This window comes from Pimephales promelas, chromosome 9, assembly GCF_988280905.1.
Source record: "Pimephales promelas chromosome 9, fPimPro1.hap1.1, whole genome shotgun sequence".
NCBI lineage: Eukaryota > Metazoa > Chordata > Actinopteri > Cypriniformes > Leuciscidae > Pimephales > Pimephales promelas.
The window spans coordinates 37627842-37642131 of NC_142777.1; the positions used below are offsets into that span (position 1 = coordinate 37627842).

Below are 14290 nucleotides of genomic sequence, written 5' to 3' on the forward strand. Positions count from 1 at the left end.
AAAGTGAAATCATAACCAACCACCCCTTTAAAATAGCAGTGAATTAAAACTCATTTCTTTTTTAATCCCTCCTTTTTAATTTTGCAAATTCCCCAAGGCTGACTCCAACTAAAGTTTCTTTCAAATTACTTTTGGTGTAATAAACAATCCTCAATAGTTTCTTTCTCCCGCAAGACACATGAGTGAGAAAATACATATTCAAAAAAATCCTTTAAATGCATTTTATTTAAATCTGCAGTCCGTACAAAGTTTTTCCTCTGTCGCCATCTCTGTTCAATTAAATCATCTCTGTTCATCCTTGTGCGGATAAACACAAGACTTAATATCGGAAGTCCCTTAGCATCTCCAGCAAATGTATCTCTTTTTAGATATTTGCACTGGAAAACAAGTAAAAAAAAATATTTTTGCATTGCATATGCTTGTTTAGCTCAGAAAAGTTCACTTCTTCCTGGTGATGAGGTTATTGCAGATCCAATTCATACCGTCCTGAAAGCAAACACACACACACAGAGAATGGAAGAAGGGTTAGAAACCTCCAAACTCAAACCGCTGTAATGTAAAGAGATCCAGTGCTAGTAGTTGTGTATTAGAGCTAGACCGATATTATCGGCCGATATTAGGCATTTTACAAAATATCGGTATCGGCAGTTATAATGGCTGATAAATGAATATTTCAAAAATAAAATAAAAACGGACGAAACACGCTTGAACCATGTCATGAGTGTTGGAGTTGCATAGTTTGTCCACTAGAGGGCGCTCTACACCGTTCCTTTTGGCAACACTCGTTGAGTTGGTCACGAGACATACGTTGCTTGAATAACAATTAAAAGATCATCCCCATCAGTTCTCTGAACTCAAATAAGCAGGACAAAATTTGACTATCATGTCCAGTTTTGCTGCAGTTAAATAAGCCGAGAGTGAAGCGGAATTAGCTAGTAATAGTTACGTTTCGTTGTTATGGTGTAGTTGACTGACTGTCCTTTTAACTTTTGACAATGTGACTGAAGTATTTCTTTAATAGCGCGTGACAGTTACAGCAATGAGACGGATCATCTCTCCTCGGCCTGTTAGAATGAAAATGTATGTTTTACAATTTGCAGTATGACGTTATCCATTGCTAAATTATGGCTCATTATAGACTAGCTAACCACAAAGCTAGCTAATGGCACTATCATCAGTCTGTTCTGTTGTGACTATAAAAGAAACAAGTTTCTTTTTAAAATGCATTATTATATTATTTTAGTTAAAACTCATAAATAACTACAAATGTTAGGGAAATCTGTTAATGTTTTGTTGCGCGTTTCTGAAATAAAAAAAAATAAATAAAAAAATATCGGCCGATATATCGGAATTTAAAACCCAAAATATTTGTATCGGTATCGGCCTTTAAAATCCTCTATCGGTCGGGCTGTATTGTGTATATGCGAGTCTGCGGCCCCTAACAAATGAACAACTTACTTAAACTGGGGTGTGACGCTATTTTCTTCTAGAAACAAACTCTGTTGCATTATTTTCCTGTTATCTCTGTAAAGCTGCCTTTGAAACAATCTGATGTAAAAAGCCCTTCATAAAACGGACAGTTCCAGTCCTTGATTCAGTCTTAAATGACTCATTTTATATTGCTTAAATATAAATAAAATGGGGCTGTGCAAAAATTAATTGCGATTTAATCGCATCCAAAATAAAAGTCTGTGTTTACATAATATATTTATGTGTGCTGTATATAATTATTTTGTATAGATAAATACACACACATGCATGTATATATTTAAGAAAATGTGTTATTCATATATAAAATATTTATATATATACACACAGAATTTAAGCGCAAATAATTCTTAAATATATACATGCATGCATAGGTATTTATATATAAAAAATAATTATATACAGCACACACAAATATATTATGTAAACACAGACTTTTATTTTGGATGCGATTAATTGCAATTAACTTTAGCACAGCCCTAAAATAAAGGTAACTATTTCCTGAAAACACACAGAGGGAATGGACAATTTAGGTGATGCTGTTCTTAAACTGCTTTAGTAAGTAATGAGACACACTTTGTGTGTGTGTGTGTGTGTGTCTCACCGGCACTCCTTCTCCGGTGAGCGCAGAACAGGCCTGGATCTGCCAGACTCGATCTCTGTACGTGTGCAGGTTCAAGCCCTCCGCGATCTCGCTGGCCGGAGACGCCGTGCCTAAGTCCTGTTTATTGGCAAAGATGAGGACGGGAACGCCTGCGAGGTTTTCCTCGTCTATCAGCTCTGACAGTTCCTACAAACACACACACACCATTTACATTTAAAGTCACCATGAAATCAAAATGATTATTATCTGTGGCTGCACATCATTAGTGTTTCAAATTTGTGTCTCGTGATTTTAAATCAGAATATCTTCTCGTCTCTGATGATGGGGGCGGGGCAACCTGTCACTCACATGAGATCAGCCAATCAATTCCCCACAGACAAAATCAAGCCCCGCCCACATTTGTTCTTGTTCCTGAAGCGTTTTACTCGGCTACACGTCATAATAGGGAAGAAAACACTTCAGTTTCATTCTTACTTTAAATTCAGATTGCTAAATCCAACGACTGAAGACTGTCATTACACCTTCATAATCATGACATGACACATGATGAATATGAAGGTTTTATGCATGTTAATGACAACTGTTATTAAGTGTCATTCGCTCAATTATGACATTTTGAAGCAAGTATGCCATTGTTTGAGATGTCTTTGTTATGACATCTTGACATTACTAAGACAACACAACCTGTCATAAACATGACATAGCAGATTAATTATTAAACTCAAGAAAGCACTTAGCTTTATTGGTTAACATTACATTAAACTGTCAGGTTGTTGGTTTTGACATTGGCTGTCAAGAAGCCATTACAACTTTTTAATGACAAATTCAATTAGTACCAATGTAGAAAAATATTCATGACACAGTTATAATGCCTAATGCCAGACAAATACAAACACCTTTTGTCCCGGAAAGATGTATTTGCATATAATTTCCGCATGTCTTACCAATCCTGTTTCCTCAAAGCGCTTCTTGTCAGTGCTGTCTATGACATAAACCTACAGATGAACCAACAAACAAGTCTTGTTAGTTTGCAAATAGTGACACTTGACACGTACAAGTACTGCTATCTCTCTGTAGTATTGTGCTGTCTTTCTAAAGTCATAATTTCTCACCAATAAATCTGTGTTTTCTAGGTATTTTTTCCAGAAAGGTCGGATCTTTCTCTGTCCACCGATGTCCCACACATTCAGTTTCATCCCGTGGGAAGCCACGCTCTTGATGTTAAAGCCCTGGAAACATCTCACTGGTCAACATCACCCAAAATAACTTAATTTGCGACTCAAAGAACATGTCATATGATACAACAGTCTCTGCATGTTCCAACAGGCTCCCATAATGCATTTTAGAATGTTCATGTTTGTTTTAGAATGTTCATGTTTGTTTTAGAATGTTCATGTTTGTTTTCATAATGTTCATGTTTGTTTCATAATGTTCATGTTTGTTTCAGAATGTTCATGTTTGTTTTAGAGTATTCATGTTTGTTTCAGAATGTTCATGTTTGTTTTAGAATATTCATGTTTGTTTTAGAATGTTCATGTTTGTTTCAGTATGTTCATGTTTGTTTCAGAATGTTCATGTTTGTTTTAGAATGTTCATGTTTGTTTCAGAATGTTCATGTTTGTTTCAGAATGTTCATGTTTGTTTTAGAGTATTCATGTTTGTTTTAGAATGTTCATTTTTGTTTCATAATGTTCATGTTTGTTTCATAATGTTCATGTTTGTTTCAGAATGTTCATGTTTGTTTCAGAATGTTCATGTTTGTTTCAGAATGTTCATGTTTGTTTTAGAATGTTCATGTTTGTTTTAGAATATTCATGTTTGTTTCATAATGTTCATGTTTGTTTCAGAATGTTCATTTTTGTTTTTATAATGTTCATGTTTGTTTCAGTAAGTTCATGTTTGTTTTAGAATGTTCATTTTTGTTTCAGAATGTTCATGTTTGTTTCAGAATGTTCATGTTTGTTTCAGAATGTTCATGTTTGTTTCAGAATGTTCATGTTTGTTTCAGAATGTTCATGTTTGTTTCAGAATGTTCATGTTTGTTTCAGTATGTTCATGTTTGTTTTAGAATATTCATGTTTGTTTTAGAATATTCATGTTTGTTTCAGAATGTTCATGTTTGTTTCATAATGTTCATGTTTGTTTCAGTATGTTCATGTTTGTTTCATAATGTTCATGTTTGTTTCATAATGTTCATGTTTGTTTCAGAATGTTCATGTTTGTTTTAGAATGTTCATGTTTGTTTTAGAATATTCATGTTTGTTTCAGAATGTTCATGTTTGTTTTAGAATGTTCATGTTTGTTTTAGAATGTTCATGTTTGTTTTAGAGTATTCATGTTTGTTTTAGAATGTTCATGTTTGTTTTAGAATGTTCATATTTGTTTCAGAATGTTCATGTTTGTTTCATAATGTTCATATTTGTTTTAGAGTATTCATGTTTGTTTCATAATGTTCATGTTTGTTTCAGAATGTTCATGTTTGTTTTAGAATATTCATGTTTGTTTCATAATGTTCATGTTTGTTTCAGAATGTTCATGTTTGTTTTAGAATATTCATGTTTGTTTCAGAATGTTCATGTTTGTTTTAGAATGTTCATGTTTGTTTCAGAATGTTTGTTCATGTTTGTTTCAGAATGTTCATGTTTGTTTTAGAATATTCATGTTTGTTTTAGAATATTCATGTTTGTTTCAGAATGTTCATGTTTGTTTCATAATGTTCATGTTTGTTTCAGTATGTTCATGTTTGTTTCATAATGTTCATGTTTGTTTCATAATGTTCATGTTTGTTTCAGAATGTTCATGTTTGTTTTAGAATGTTCATGTTTGTTTTAGAATATTCATGTTTGTTTCAGAATGTTCATGTTTGTTTTAGAATGTTCATGTTTGTTTTAGAATGTTCATGTTTGTTTTAGAGTATTCATGTTTGTTTTAGAATGTTCATGTTTGTTTTAGAATGTTCATATTTGTTTCAGAATGTTCATGTTTGTTTCATAATGTTCATATTTGTTTTAGAGTATTCATGTTTGTTTCATAATGTTCATGTTTGTTTCAGAATGTTCATGTTTGTTTTAGAATATTCATGTTTGTTTCATAATGTTCATGTTTGTTTCAGAATGTTCATGTTTGTTTTAGAATATTCATGTTTGTTTCAGAATGTTCATGTTTGTTTTAGAATGTTCATGTTTGTTTCAGAATGTTTGTTCATGTTTGTTTCAGAATGTTCATGTTTGTTTTAGAATATTCATGTTTGTTTTAGAATGTTCATGTTTGTTTCAGAATGTTTGTTCATGTTTGTTTCAGAATGTTCATGTTTGTTTTAGAATATTCATGTTTGTTTCAGAATGTTCATGTTTGTTTCATAATGTTCATGTTTGTTTCAGAATGTTCATGTTTGTTTCAGTATGTTCATGTTTGTTTCAGAATGTTTGTTCATGTTTGTTTCAGAATGTTCATGTTTGTTTTAGAATATTCATGTTTGTTTCAGTATGTTCATGTTTGTTTCAGAATGTTCATGTTTGTTTTAGAATGTTCATGTTTGTTTTAGAGTATTCATGTTTGTTTCAGAATGTTCATGTTTGTTTTAGAATGTTCATGTTTGTTTTAGAGTATTCATGTTTGTTTCAGAATGTTCATGTTTGTTTTAGAGTATTCATGTTTGTTTCAGAATGTTCATGTTTGTTTTAGAGTATTCATGTTTGTTTTAGAATGTTCATGTTTGTTTCAGAATGTTCATGTTTGTTTTAGAATATTCATGTTTGTTTTAGAATGTTCATGTTTGAGTGATGTGTGTGTGTGTGTAACTCACCCATAATGTGTGTGTGTGTGTAGACTCGCCTGTGTCGGTGTGTGTGTGTGTGTGTGTGTGTGTGTGTAGACTCGCCTGTGTCGGTGTGTGTGTGTGTGTGTGTAGACTCGCCTGTGTCGGTGTGATGGTGCTCACGTCCTCCGAGGCGAGACACTTGAGTAGAGTGGTTTTGCCGGCGTTGTCGAGACCCAGCAGAACGATCCTGAGCTCCAGCTCTGCGGATCCCTTCAGCTTCTGCATGACCGAGAGCAAACCCTGAGGACACAAGCCAACACAGGGAAAAGATGCACTCGTTATTGATATGATTCTAGATAGAGGAGATAACATTAACGTTCAAGAGTGACATTTATCAGTTCATGCATTCCATTAAGTCAAACCATTAAGCATTCATTGACGCTGCGTTGTTAGATTTGATTTTTTACAACCACAAACTATAACATTACCGTTAACGTTTCAGAGCATGTGCGTGTGCCTACAATTTTTTGCTTTGGTTTAATTTGCCAGGCAAAACGTTAATATGATCGAAAGTACCAACAAAAAATTTGATTTGAGGAATTATTTATTTAGAGGTTTATTCCATGCTATTGTAGACTAAAACCAAACCATAAAACAACTTTTATTACCTAAAATAATAATAAACAAATGGTAAAATAAACTTTTATTATATATATTTATGAGACATTTCATTTTTTTATTTAGTTCAACTTGATGTAGCCTACTAAAATAGCTAAAGCTTAAATAAAAAATAATAAACAGTCATATTTTAAACTAATAAAAATGACAAAAAACAACAAAATTACTAAAAATTGAGAGTGAAACACAGATCAAGGCTTAATGAGCTTTATCTGGGTCAGGTGACCCGTCTCTGATTGCTTAGGCCCTTTATATAAGACGATGCTAATCGTCCCAGTACCTAAAACACATTGAATTCAGCGTATAGTTTGTTTATATGTGTGTATTCAGCTGATGAATTATTCTATATGACTGAATAAGGTTTCAAAAGTTTTTTTTTTTAACCTCTTGTTGTTTCGTGGATGTTTAAGGTTCTTCCTCGTGGAACCAAATAATCTTTTATTTTTAAGACTGGGGATTTATATATAGGTGAAGCTCGAAAAATTAGAATATGGTGCAAAAGTTCATTTATCTCAGTTATTCAACTTAAAAGGTGAAACTAATATATATATACTCATTACATGCAAAGCGAGATATTTCAAGCCTTTATTTTTTAAGAGGATGTAAATGTAAATGAATGTGTTGTTCTCCCACTCAGAGAAAGTGATAAACGTACCTTTGGAGCTTCGCCCATCTTGACTTCTGTTGCGTCCCGTTGTCTCACATTCCTATGGGTGTGTGTGTGATGGCAATCCCTCTCCCATGTTCAGGTGTGTGTGAGTGTGTTGTGTAGGAAGGCTTGCAGAATGGAGGATTATGAGAGAATTAGTCTCTCTCTCTCTCTCTCTCTCCTTCCCACCCCCACTGAGACTTCACCAGCTTTATCTCTGACTGACTGTACCTGCTAAGTGCTAACTAGCTATATTAGCTAACTACTTTTTCATCTGTGAATTTTCTTTCATTTTTCAGTCGTTCGTAGAGGTGTAACAATAAACTGGGTCGATAAGTATCGGGGATAGTGACAACAATATTGTGTGTAGTTGTAGTTCAGAGTTTTAGTGTAGCTACTACAATAAACTATTGTATAATAATTAGGGCTGTGCAAAAATTAATTGCGATTAATCGCATCCAAAATAAAAGTCTGTGTTTACATAATATATTTACACTCACCGGCCACTTTATTAGGTACCCCATGCTAGTAACGGGTTGGACCCCCTTTTGCCTTCAGAACTGCCTCAATTCTTCGTGGCATAGATTCAACAAGGTGCTGGAAGCATTCCTTAGGGAGTTTGGTCCATATTGACATGATGGCATCACACAGTTGCCGCAGATTTGTCGGCTGCACATCCATGATGCGAATCTCCCGTTCCACCACATCCCAAAGATGCTCTATTGGGTTGAGATCTGGTGACTGTGGAGGCCATTTGAGTACAGCGAACTCATCGTCATGTTCAAGAAACCAGTCTGAGATGATTCCAGCTTTATGACATGGCGCATTATCCTGCTGAAAGTAGCCATCAGAAGTTGGGTACATTGTGGTCATAAAGGGATGGACATGGTCAGCAACAATACTCAGGTAGGCTGTGGCGTTGCAACGATGCTCAATTGGTACCAAGGGGCCCAAAGAGTGCCAAGAAAATATTCCCCACACCATGACACCACCACCACCAGCCTGAACCGTTGATACAAGGCAGGATGGATCCATGCTTTCATGTTGTAGACGCCAAATTCTGACCCTACCATCCGAATGTCGCAGCAGAAATCGAGACTCATCAGACCAGGCAACGTTTTTCCAATCTTCTATTGTCCAATTTCGATGAGCTTGTGCAAATTGTAGCCTCAGTTTCCTGTTCTTAGCTGAAAGGAGTGGCACCCGGTGTGGTCTTCTGCTGCTGTAGCCCATCTGCCTCAAAGTTCGACGTACTGTGCGTTCAGAGATGCTCTTCTGCCCACCTTGGTTGTAACGGGTGGTTATTTGAGTCACTGTTGCCCTTCTATCAGCTCGAACCAGTCTGGCCATTCTCCTCTGACCTCTGGCATCAACAAGGCATTTCCGCCCACAGAACTGCCGCTCACTGGATGTTATTTCTTTTTCGGACCATTCTCTGTAAACCCTAGAGATGGTTGTGCGTGAAAATCCCAGTAGATTAGCAGTTTCTGAAATACTCAGACCAGCCCTTCTGGCACCAACAATCATGCCACGTTCAAAGTCACTCAAATCACCTTTCTTTCCCATACTGATCCTCGGTTTGAACTGCAGGAGATTGTCTTGACCATGTCTACATGCCTAAATGCACTGAGTTGCCGCCATGCGATTGGCTGCTTAGAAATTAAGTGTTAACGAGCAGTTGGACAGGTGTACCTAATAAAGTGGCCGGTGAGTGTATGTGTGCTGTATATAATTATTTTGTATAAATAAATACCTATGCATGCATGTATATATTTAAGAATTATTTGCGCTTAAATTCTGTATATATATATATATATATATATATATATATATATATATATATATATAAATACAAAATCTATATTATATAAATATAAATATTTTATATATGAATAACACATTTTCTTAAATACATGCATGTATTTATATATACAAAATAATTATATACAGCACACACAAATATATTATGTAAACACAGACTTTTATTTGGATGCGATTAATCGCAATTAATTTTTGCACAGCCCTAATTAATGCAATGGGAGAAAATTTGTAGGTCCTGATAATGTCTTGATACCATTAAAAAAATATTTTGATGTGTTGTCTGACTTACTAAATCATATGTTTAGTACTTGATTATATTTTTCACTGTTAGATGTTTATTCGGTATTAGAATTGAAATATATTAACTGAAATATGAAATCAACCTTGTGATTAAAATGATTACATGACAAACAGGTTTCATAATTACATTAAAGTATATTTTAGTTTAGCTTAATGCTTTATATTCATCGGTACATTTTAACCATATTTCACAGACCATAAAATTATGAACTTAAACATAAAGATGTACATACGTTCAACTAATTACCTTTAATTTAAATGTAAACTACAATACATTTTCATTTAATTTGCAAATTAAGTTTCTAAAAGCATTACATTCGGTTCACACTTTGTATTTTTTTAAAGTTGTTTTTTTTTTATTCATGTTCGAAATAACGAAAAAAGTATATTATTTTTGTGAAAAGTTATTTAAGTATGCTAAAGTGTTCTTCCTTTCCCACAATAGTAGCATCTCATATTATTTCATTACAAGAGATTTTGATGAGAAATGTTTAAGAAAACGACTAAAATCACTGTATTCTGCTTTTAGGCCAGTGAACGCATGAAAAACGTGTACGCATGACGTCACCGGTTCCACCGAGCATCACGTGACCAAACCGGAAAACAGGTCTCATCGCATCCGCTTGTTAGAGAGTGTTAACGGCCGAACTGACTACGATATCTAAGGTAATCAGCTAACCTACCTAGTTCACTTTGTTATTGGCGTTTTATTCCTTTGAAATATCTAAACGTAACTGTGAAGTAAAAAAAATATATATCAATCTGCACACATGTGAGGGACATTGGTTATGCTAATTTTTGATCGCTCCTTTTAAGTTATCTTGAGTAAAAGCGCAAAAAAAAAAAAAAATCACGAAGCACATACAAAAGACCAGAACCGGAAGCGATGAGACCTGTTTTACAGAATGCGGAAGTTGAGCATAGAGCCTATTCCCGTTTTTCTAGTTTACAAGGAGTCGATAACAATATCATTCTCAAAAAACGTTCACTTTGAAACCGTTTTTTTTTTTAGAAAAAAGTTTGCGTTTTCAGGACCGTTGCCTTAAAAGGCAAGTTATAACTTATTTTTTTTCAATTAAGCATTATATTTATTTACTTAATCATTTTAAGGCAATGGGTGTACAAAAAAAAAGTAATGTGGAATTGTGGAATTTTTTTCAATTAAGCATTACGTTTTATTTAATTTTTTTTTAGTACACCCATTGCCTTAAAATTATGAAGTAAATAAACATAATGGGTTTCCTCCATTGTTTTAAAGTAGGTGAACTGAACACTTATTATACAGTGAGACTAATCAACAAGAAAAACTACAAAGAACTACAAACATGGCCCTCGAGACAGGAAGTAGTCCAAACGCTCAATTTTCTGAGTGTAAAAATGAAACGTTTCGAAATGCAGAGACCGGATCGGGACTCAGTCTCAGTCGTAGCTGGAGACGGTGTTCATTGTTGTGCTGTGGATGTTCTCCATGTTCTGTTGTCTTTGTCTCTTCCTGGCCCGACTCTGAGCTGAGAGAGAGAGAGAGAGAGAGATGAGATGCAGTAGGACGACATGCAGATGTTTAATGGCAGATATTTACCTTGTCCTCTCCTCAGCGAGATTTTCATGGCGATGGCGAACATCATGAGGAGCGCAGCCGCGGCGCCCACACACAACAGAATAATCACCATATTATTGGCAACTGAAAGCAGAGAGAAAACAAGAGGGACATTAGAAATATTGCCTGTCACAATATCTCCATCAGAGTCTTCCATGAATAGAACGTTCAAAACAGCAGCATTTATTTGAAATAGAAATATAACATTATAAATGTCTTTACTGTCACTTTCTAATAATAATCAAATAATAATAATAATCATAAATGTTTCTTGATCATCAGATCCTCATATTAGAGTGATTTCTGAAGGATCATGTGACACTGAAGACTGGAGTAATGATGCTGAAAATTCAGCTTTAAACACAGGAATAAATTACACTTTACTGTATATTCACATAAAAACAGCTATTTCAAATACTAATAATATTAAATTATTTCTTTCTGTATTTTCGATCAAATAAATGCGGCATTGGTGAGCAGAAGACGAGTTATTTCAAAAACAAAAACACAATCTGAATCATTTCAAACTTCCGACTCGTTTATACATATATTCATGTATAAAATTAATACTTCTACAGTTATTTACAGTTATGTTAATTTCAATGTTTACTTATACATAATTCAAATCAAAAGTTGTATTAGTTAGCATTAGTTGAGAACTAACATAAACAAACACAGTATTATTATTATTTACCAACATTAACAAAGGTTAATAAAAGCTCATTGTTAGTTGGTTAGTTAAAATATATTAACAAATGAGACCTTACTTTAAAGTGTTACTAAAAGATTTAAATAATATTCATATATCTTTTTTTTAGAAATATGTATTTATGTGATTCACTAGTATTTTATAATAACATGGTCAGTCTCAAATTCGTCACAGAGTCCAAAAATATAGAAATAATGAGTATAATCACCGTTTACAGTAATGGTTATATTAGAGTTGAAGTCCCCACAGATACTGTGAACTTCACATTCGAGGAATGTTTCTCTTAAAATATTCTGGATCTCGAATGTTTCTGATCGCTCTTCTTGAAGCTGATTGTCCATCTTCCAGCGGATGGAGGCGTTGGTGAGATTATGAACGCACGTCACGCTCACGTCTGAACCCTCGTCGGCTGGGAGGGCCGTAATGTTTATTATGGTCACATCTGTGAAGCAAAGCAAAAGGTCAAAGGTCATCATACATTTCATACATGAGGATCAGTCAGCAGGATTGGTTTGATCAGTGTGTGTTCCCGGCATTAATTGTACCTTTTATCGTGCAGTTTCGTGGATCACCTGAGGAGAAGGAGAACAGATTTAAAGGGATAGTTCACACAAAAATGAAAATGCCTCATGTAGTTCAACCCCGCCGTAAGACTGTCGTTCATCTTCAGGACACGAATTAAGATATTTATTTTTAAATCTGAGAGCTGGATCACTCTTGCATAGGCTTCTTAAGGGATCGAAACTGGCCGGCCCAGAAAGTTATTAAAGACATTTTGTTTAAAAAAAATAGTCCGACTTACGACAGCGGCTCAATCTTAAGTTTATCAAGCGACGAGAATACTTTTTGAGCGCAAAAAACTAATTTCCTTTTCCATGGGCCTCGAGTGAGTTCACGTAGTGTTACAGCGCAGAGCTTCCGTGTTGTACGTCACAACGCAGGCTCACTATTGGCCGACGCTGGTCATGTGTGTGATGCTGGCCTAAAAAGTATTCTCATTGCTTGATAAACTTAAGATTGAGCCACTGTCGTCACTCGGACTATTTATACCTTATGGGCCGGCCAGTTTCAATAACAGAGAAGCCTATGCAGGAGTGATCCAGCTCTCAGATTTAATCACAAATATATTTATTTGTGTCCCGAAGATGAACGAAAGTCTTGAACAACATGAGGGAGAGTCATTACTGACTGAGTTTACATTTTGGGCTGAACTATCCATTAAAGTTTCAAAAACTGCATTGTTTTTCTGTTTTTATAAAATTAGTGATTTGTAGGTGATTACAAAGAAGCTATTTTTAAAACATGTGTACATTCATTTTTATACACAACCTGCTTGTTTTAAAGTAATTGGATAAGAAGACGATATTTTACTGACCATTGGTGGAGTTCTGTGTTATATTCAAGTAAGAATAACATTCAGCCGGTTTGCTACATGTTTCTAACCGTCCTTGATCCGCTGAGAGAGAGAGAGAGAGAAAATATGAAATATATTGGATTAAATATTAACCTCACAATATTAAAAGATGTAAATCTTGTTTGCGTTCTACTATCAATGAAACTAAAATTACTCCTTCTGAGCATTATCAGGTTATAGTTTCCATGCGATCAGACATTATGGACACATTTTCTTTTCACTGTGAAGTTATATGAAACTTAACTATATTAAGTTTAATATGCAGAGAAATACTTACAGAGATGAAGAAAACAAACAGTGAAGAGCAGCGTTTCCCCAAACACTCTCATGATCCCTCGTCCCATCATCTATCCCCAGTGTGTGTGTGTGTGTGTTTCAGTCAGCACAACAGAGCTCTGTTCATAGACACATATTTACTGATATAAATACTGATAATAATGCAAATCACCTCAGTGACGCTGCAGGAACAGGGATATATTTCTATATGCAGCTTCAGACTACTTTGCTTATGTGATGAGATACAAACACTAAGAGAAGCTTCACGTATTAAATCAATTGTTTGGTTTTTATACATTTTAATTTGAGCCTAAATTGAGTTTCCTTTTCAACACTATTTGTAATAAAATGTAAATTGTAAGATCATTTCTGTTGGCTAACTTTGTTTAGATATAGGCTGTGTACACCTCTTATAGTAGCAAGTATTATTTTATAATTAAAGAAAGGCATTCGGTATTAACATACATATTTGATATACTTTAACAGCTTTTTTGCTTTTTTTTACATCAATTCTTTAATATATATATAGCCTATATATATATATATATATATATATATATGAAGAGTTCAGATGCAAAAGCCTCTAAATGCCATTTGAAATTTTCTTCTTTAATGATGATTTTTATCAAACTTGTATATTTAAGTTCAGAGATTTCACTTAAATGGCAATGATAATTACCTATTAATTGTTATTTAAGTGAAATTACTGAACTTAAATATACAAGTTTGATAAAAATCATCATTAAAGAAGAAAATTTCAAATGGCATTTAGAGGCTTTTGCATCTGAACTCTTCATATATAGTTGATATATATCAACAAAAATCAAACACTGTTAATTCAGTTAATTCAGAGATTGATGCAATACTGCAAATAACCATTTGTTTCCTGATTGCTCTTTATGCATCTATTTTGTATTCAGATGTCAGGAAAATATGGCACCTCATAGTCATATGGAGTCAGAGTTACCTGGAGCTGTAATTTTGCATGCTGGAC

General features: G+C 34.2%; 2 protein-coding genes across 2 annotated transcripts; both read right to left on the minus strand.

Annotated features, from left to right (window-relative positions):
• Window positions 1-209: 209 nt before the first annotated feature.
• Window positions 210-7595, minus strand: arl3l2 (ADP ribosylation factor like GTPase 3, like 2). The gene is made up of 6 exons (XM_039654954.2): window positions 7186-7595; window positions 6009-6152; window positions 3205-3321; window positions 3037-3087; window positions 2093-2278; window positions 210-486 (listed from the first exon to the last, which is right to left on the minus strand). The coding sequence occupies exons 1-6, from the start codon at window positions 7201-7203 to the stop codon at window positions 439-441; spliced, it is 564 nt and encodes a 187-aa protein (XP_039510888.1). The 5' UTR covers window positions 7204-7595; the 3' UTR covers window positions 210-438.
• Window positions 7596-10603: 3008 nt separating this feature from the next.
• Window positions 10604-13389, minus strand: LOC120465263 (uncharacterized). Its single transcript, XM_039654920.2, has 6 exons — window positions 13298-13389; window positions 12982-13062; window positions 12152-12178; window positions 11815-12048; window positions 10880-10981; window positions 10604-10808 (listed from the first exon to the last, which is right to left on the minus strand). Exons 1-6 carry the CDS (start codon window positions 13365-13367, stop codon window positions 10720-10722), a joined length of 603 nt encoding a protein of 200 aa, XP_039510854.2. The 5' UTR covers window positions 13368-13389; the 3' UTR covers window positions 10604-10719.
• Window positions 13390-14290: the final 901 nt, after the last annotated feature.

Coding starts and splice junctions, on each gene's coding strand:
- arl3l2 (XM_039654954.2), bottom strand. Junction 3,088..3,204: donor TAGAAAACACAGATTTATTG/GTGAGAAATTAT, acceptor GTTCATCTGTAG/GTTTATGTCATAGACAGCAC. Junction 487..2,092: donor TCACCGGAGAAGGAGTGCCG/GTGAGACACACA, acceptor GTTTGCTTTCAG/GACGGTATGAATTGGATCTG.
- LOC120465263 (XM_039654920.2), bottom strand. CDS start 13,367: ATGATGGGACGAGGGATCATGAGAGTGTTTGGGGAAACGCTGCTCTTC. Junction 12,179..12,981: donor AACACAGAACTCCACCAATG/GTCAGTAAAATA, acceptor CCTTCTCCTCAG/GTGATCCACGAAACTGCACG. Junction 10,982..11,814: donor TATAACCATTACTGTAAACG/GTGATTATACTC, acceptor CTCTGCTTTCAG/TTGCCAATAATATGGTGATT.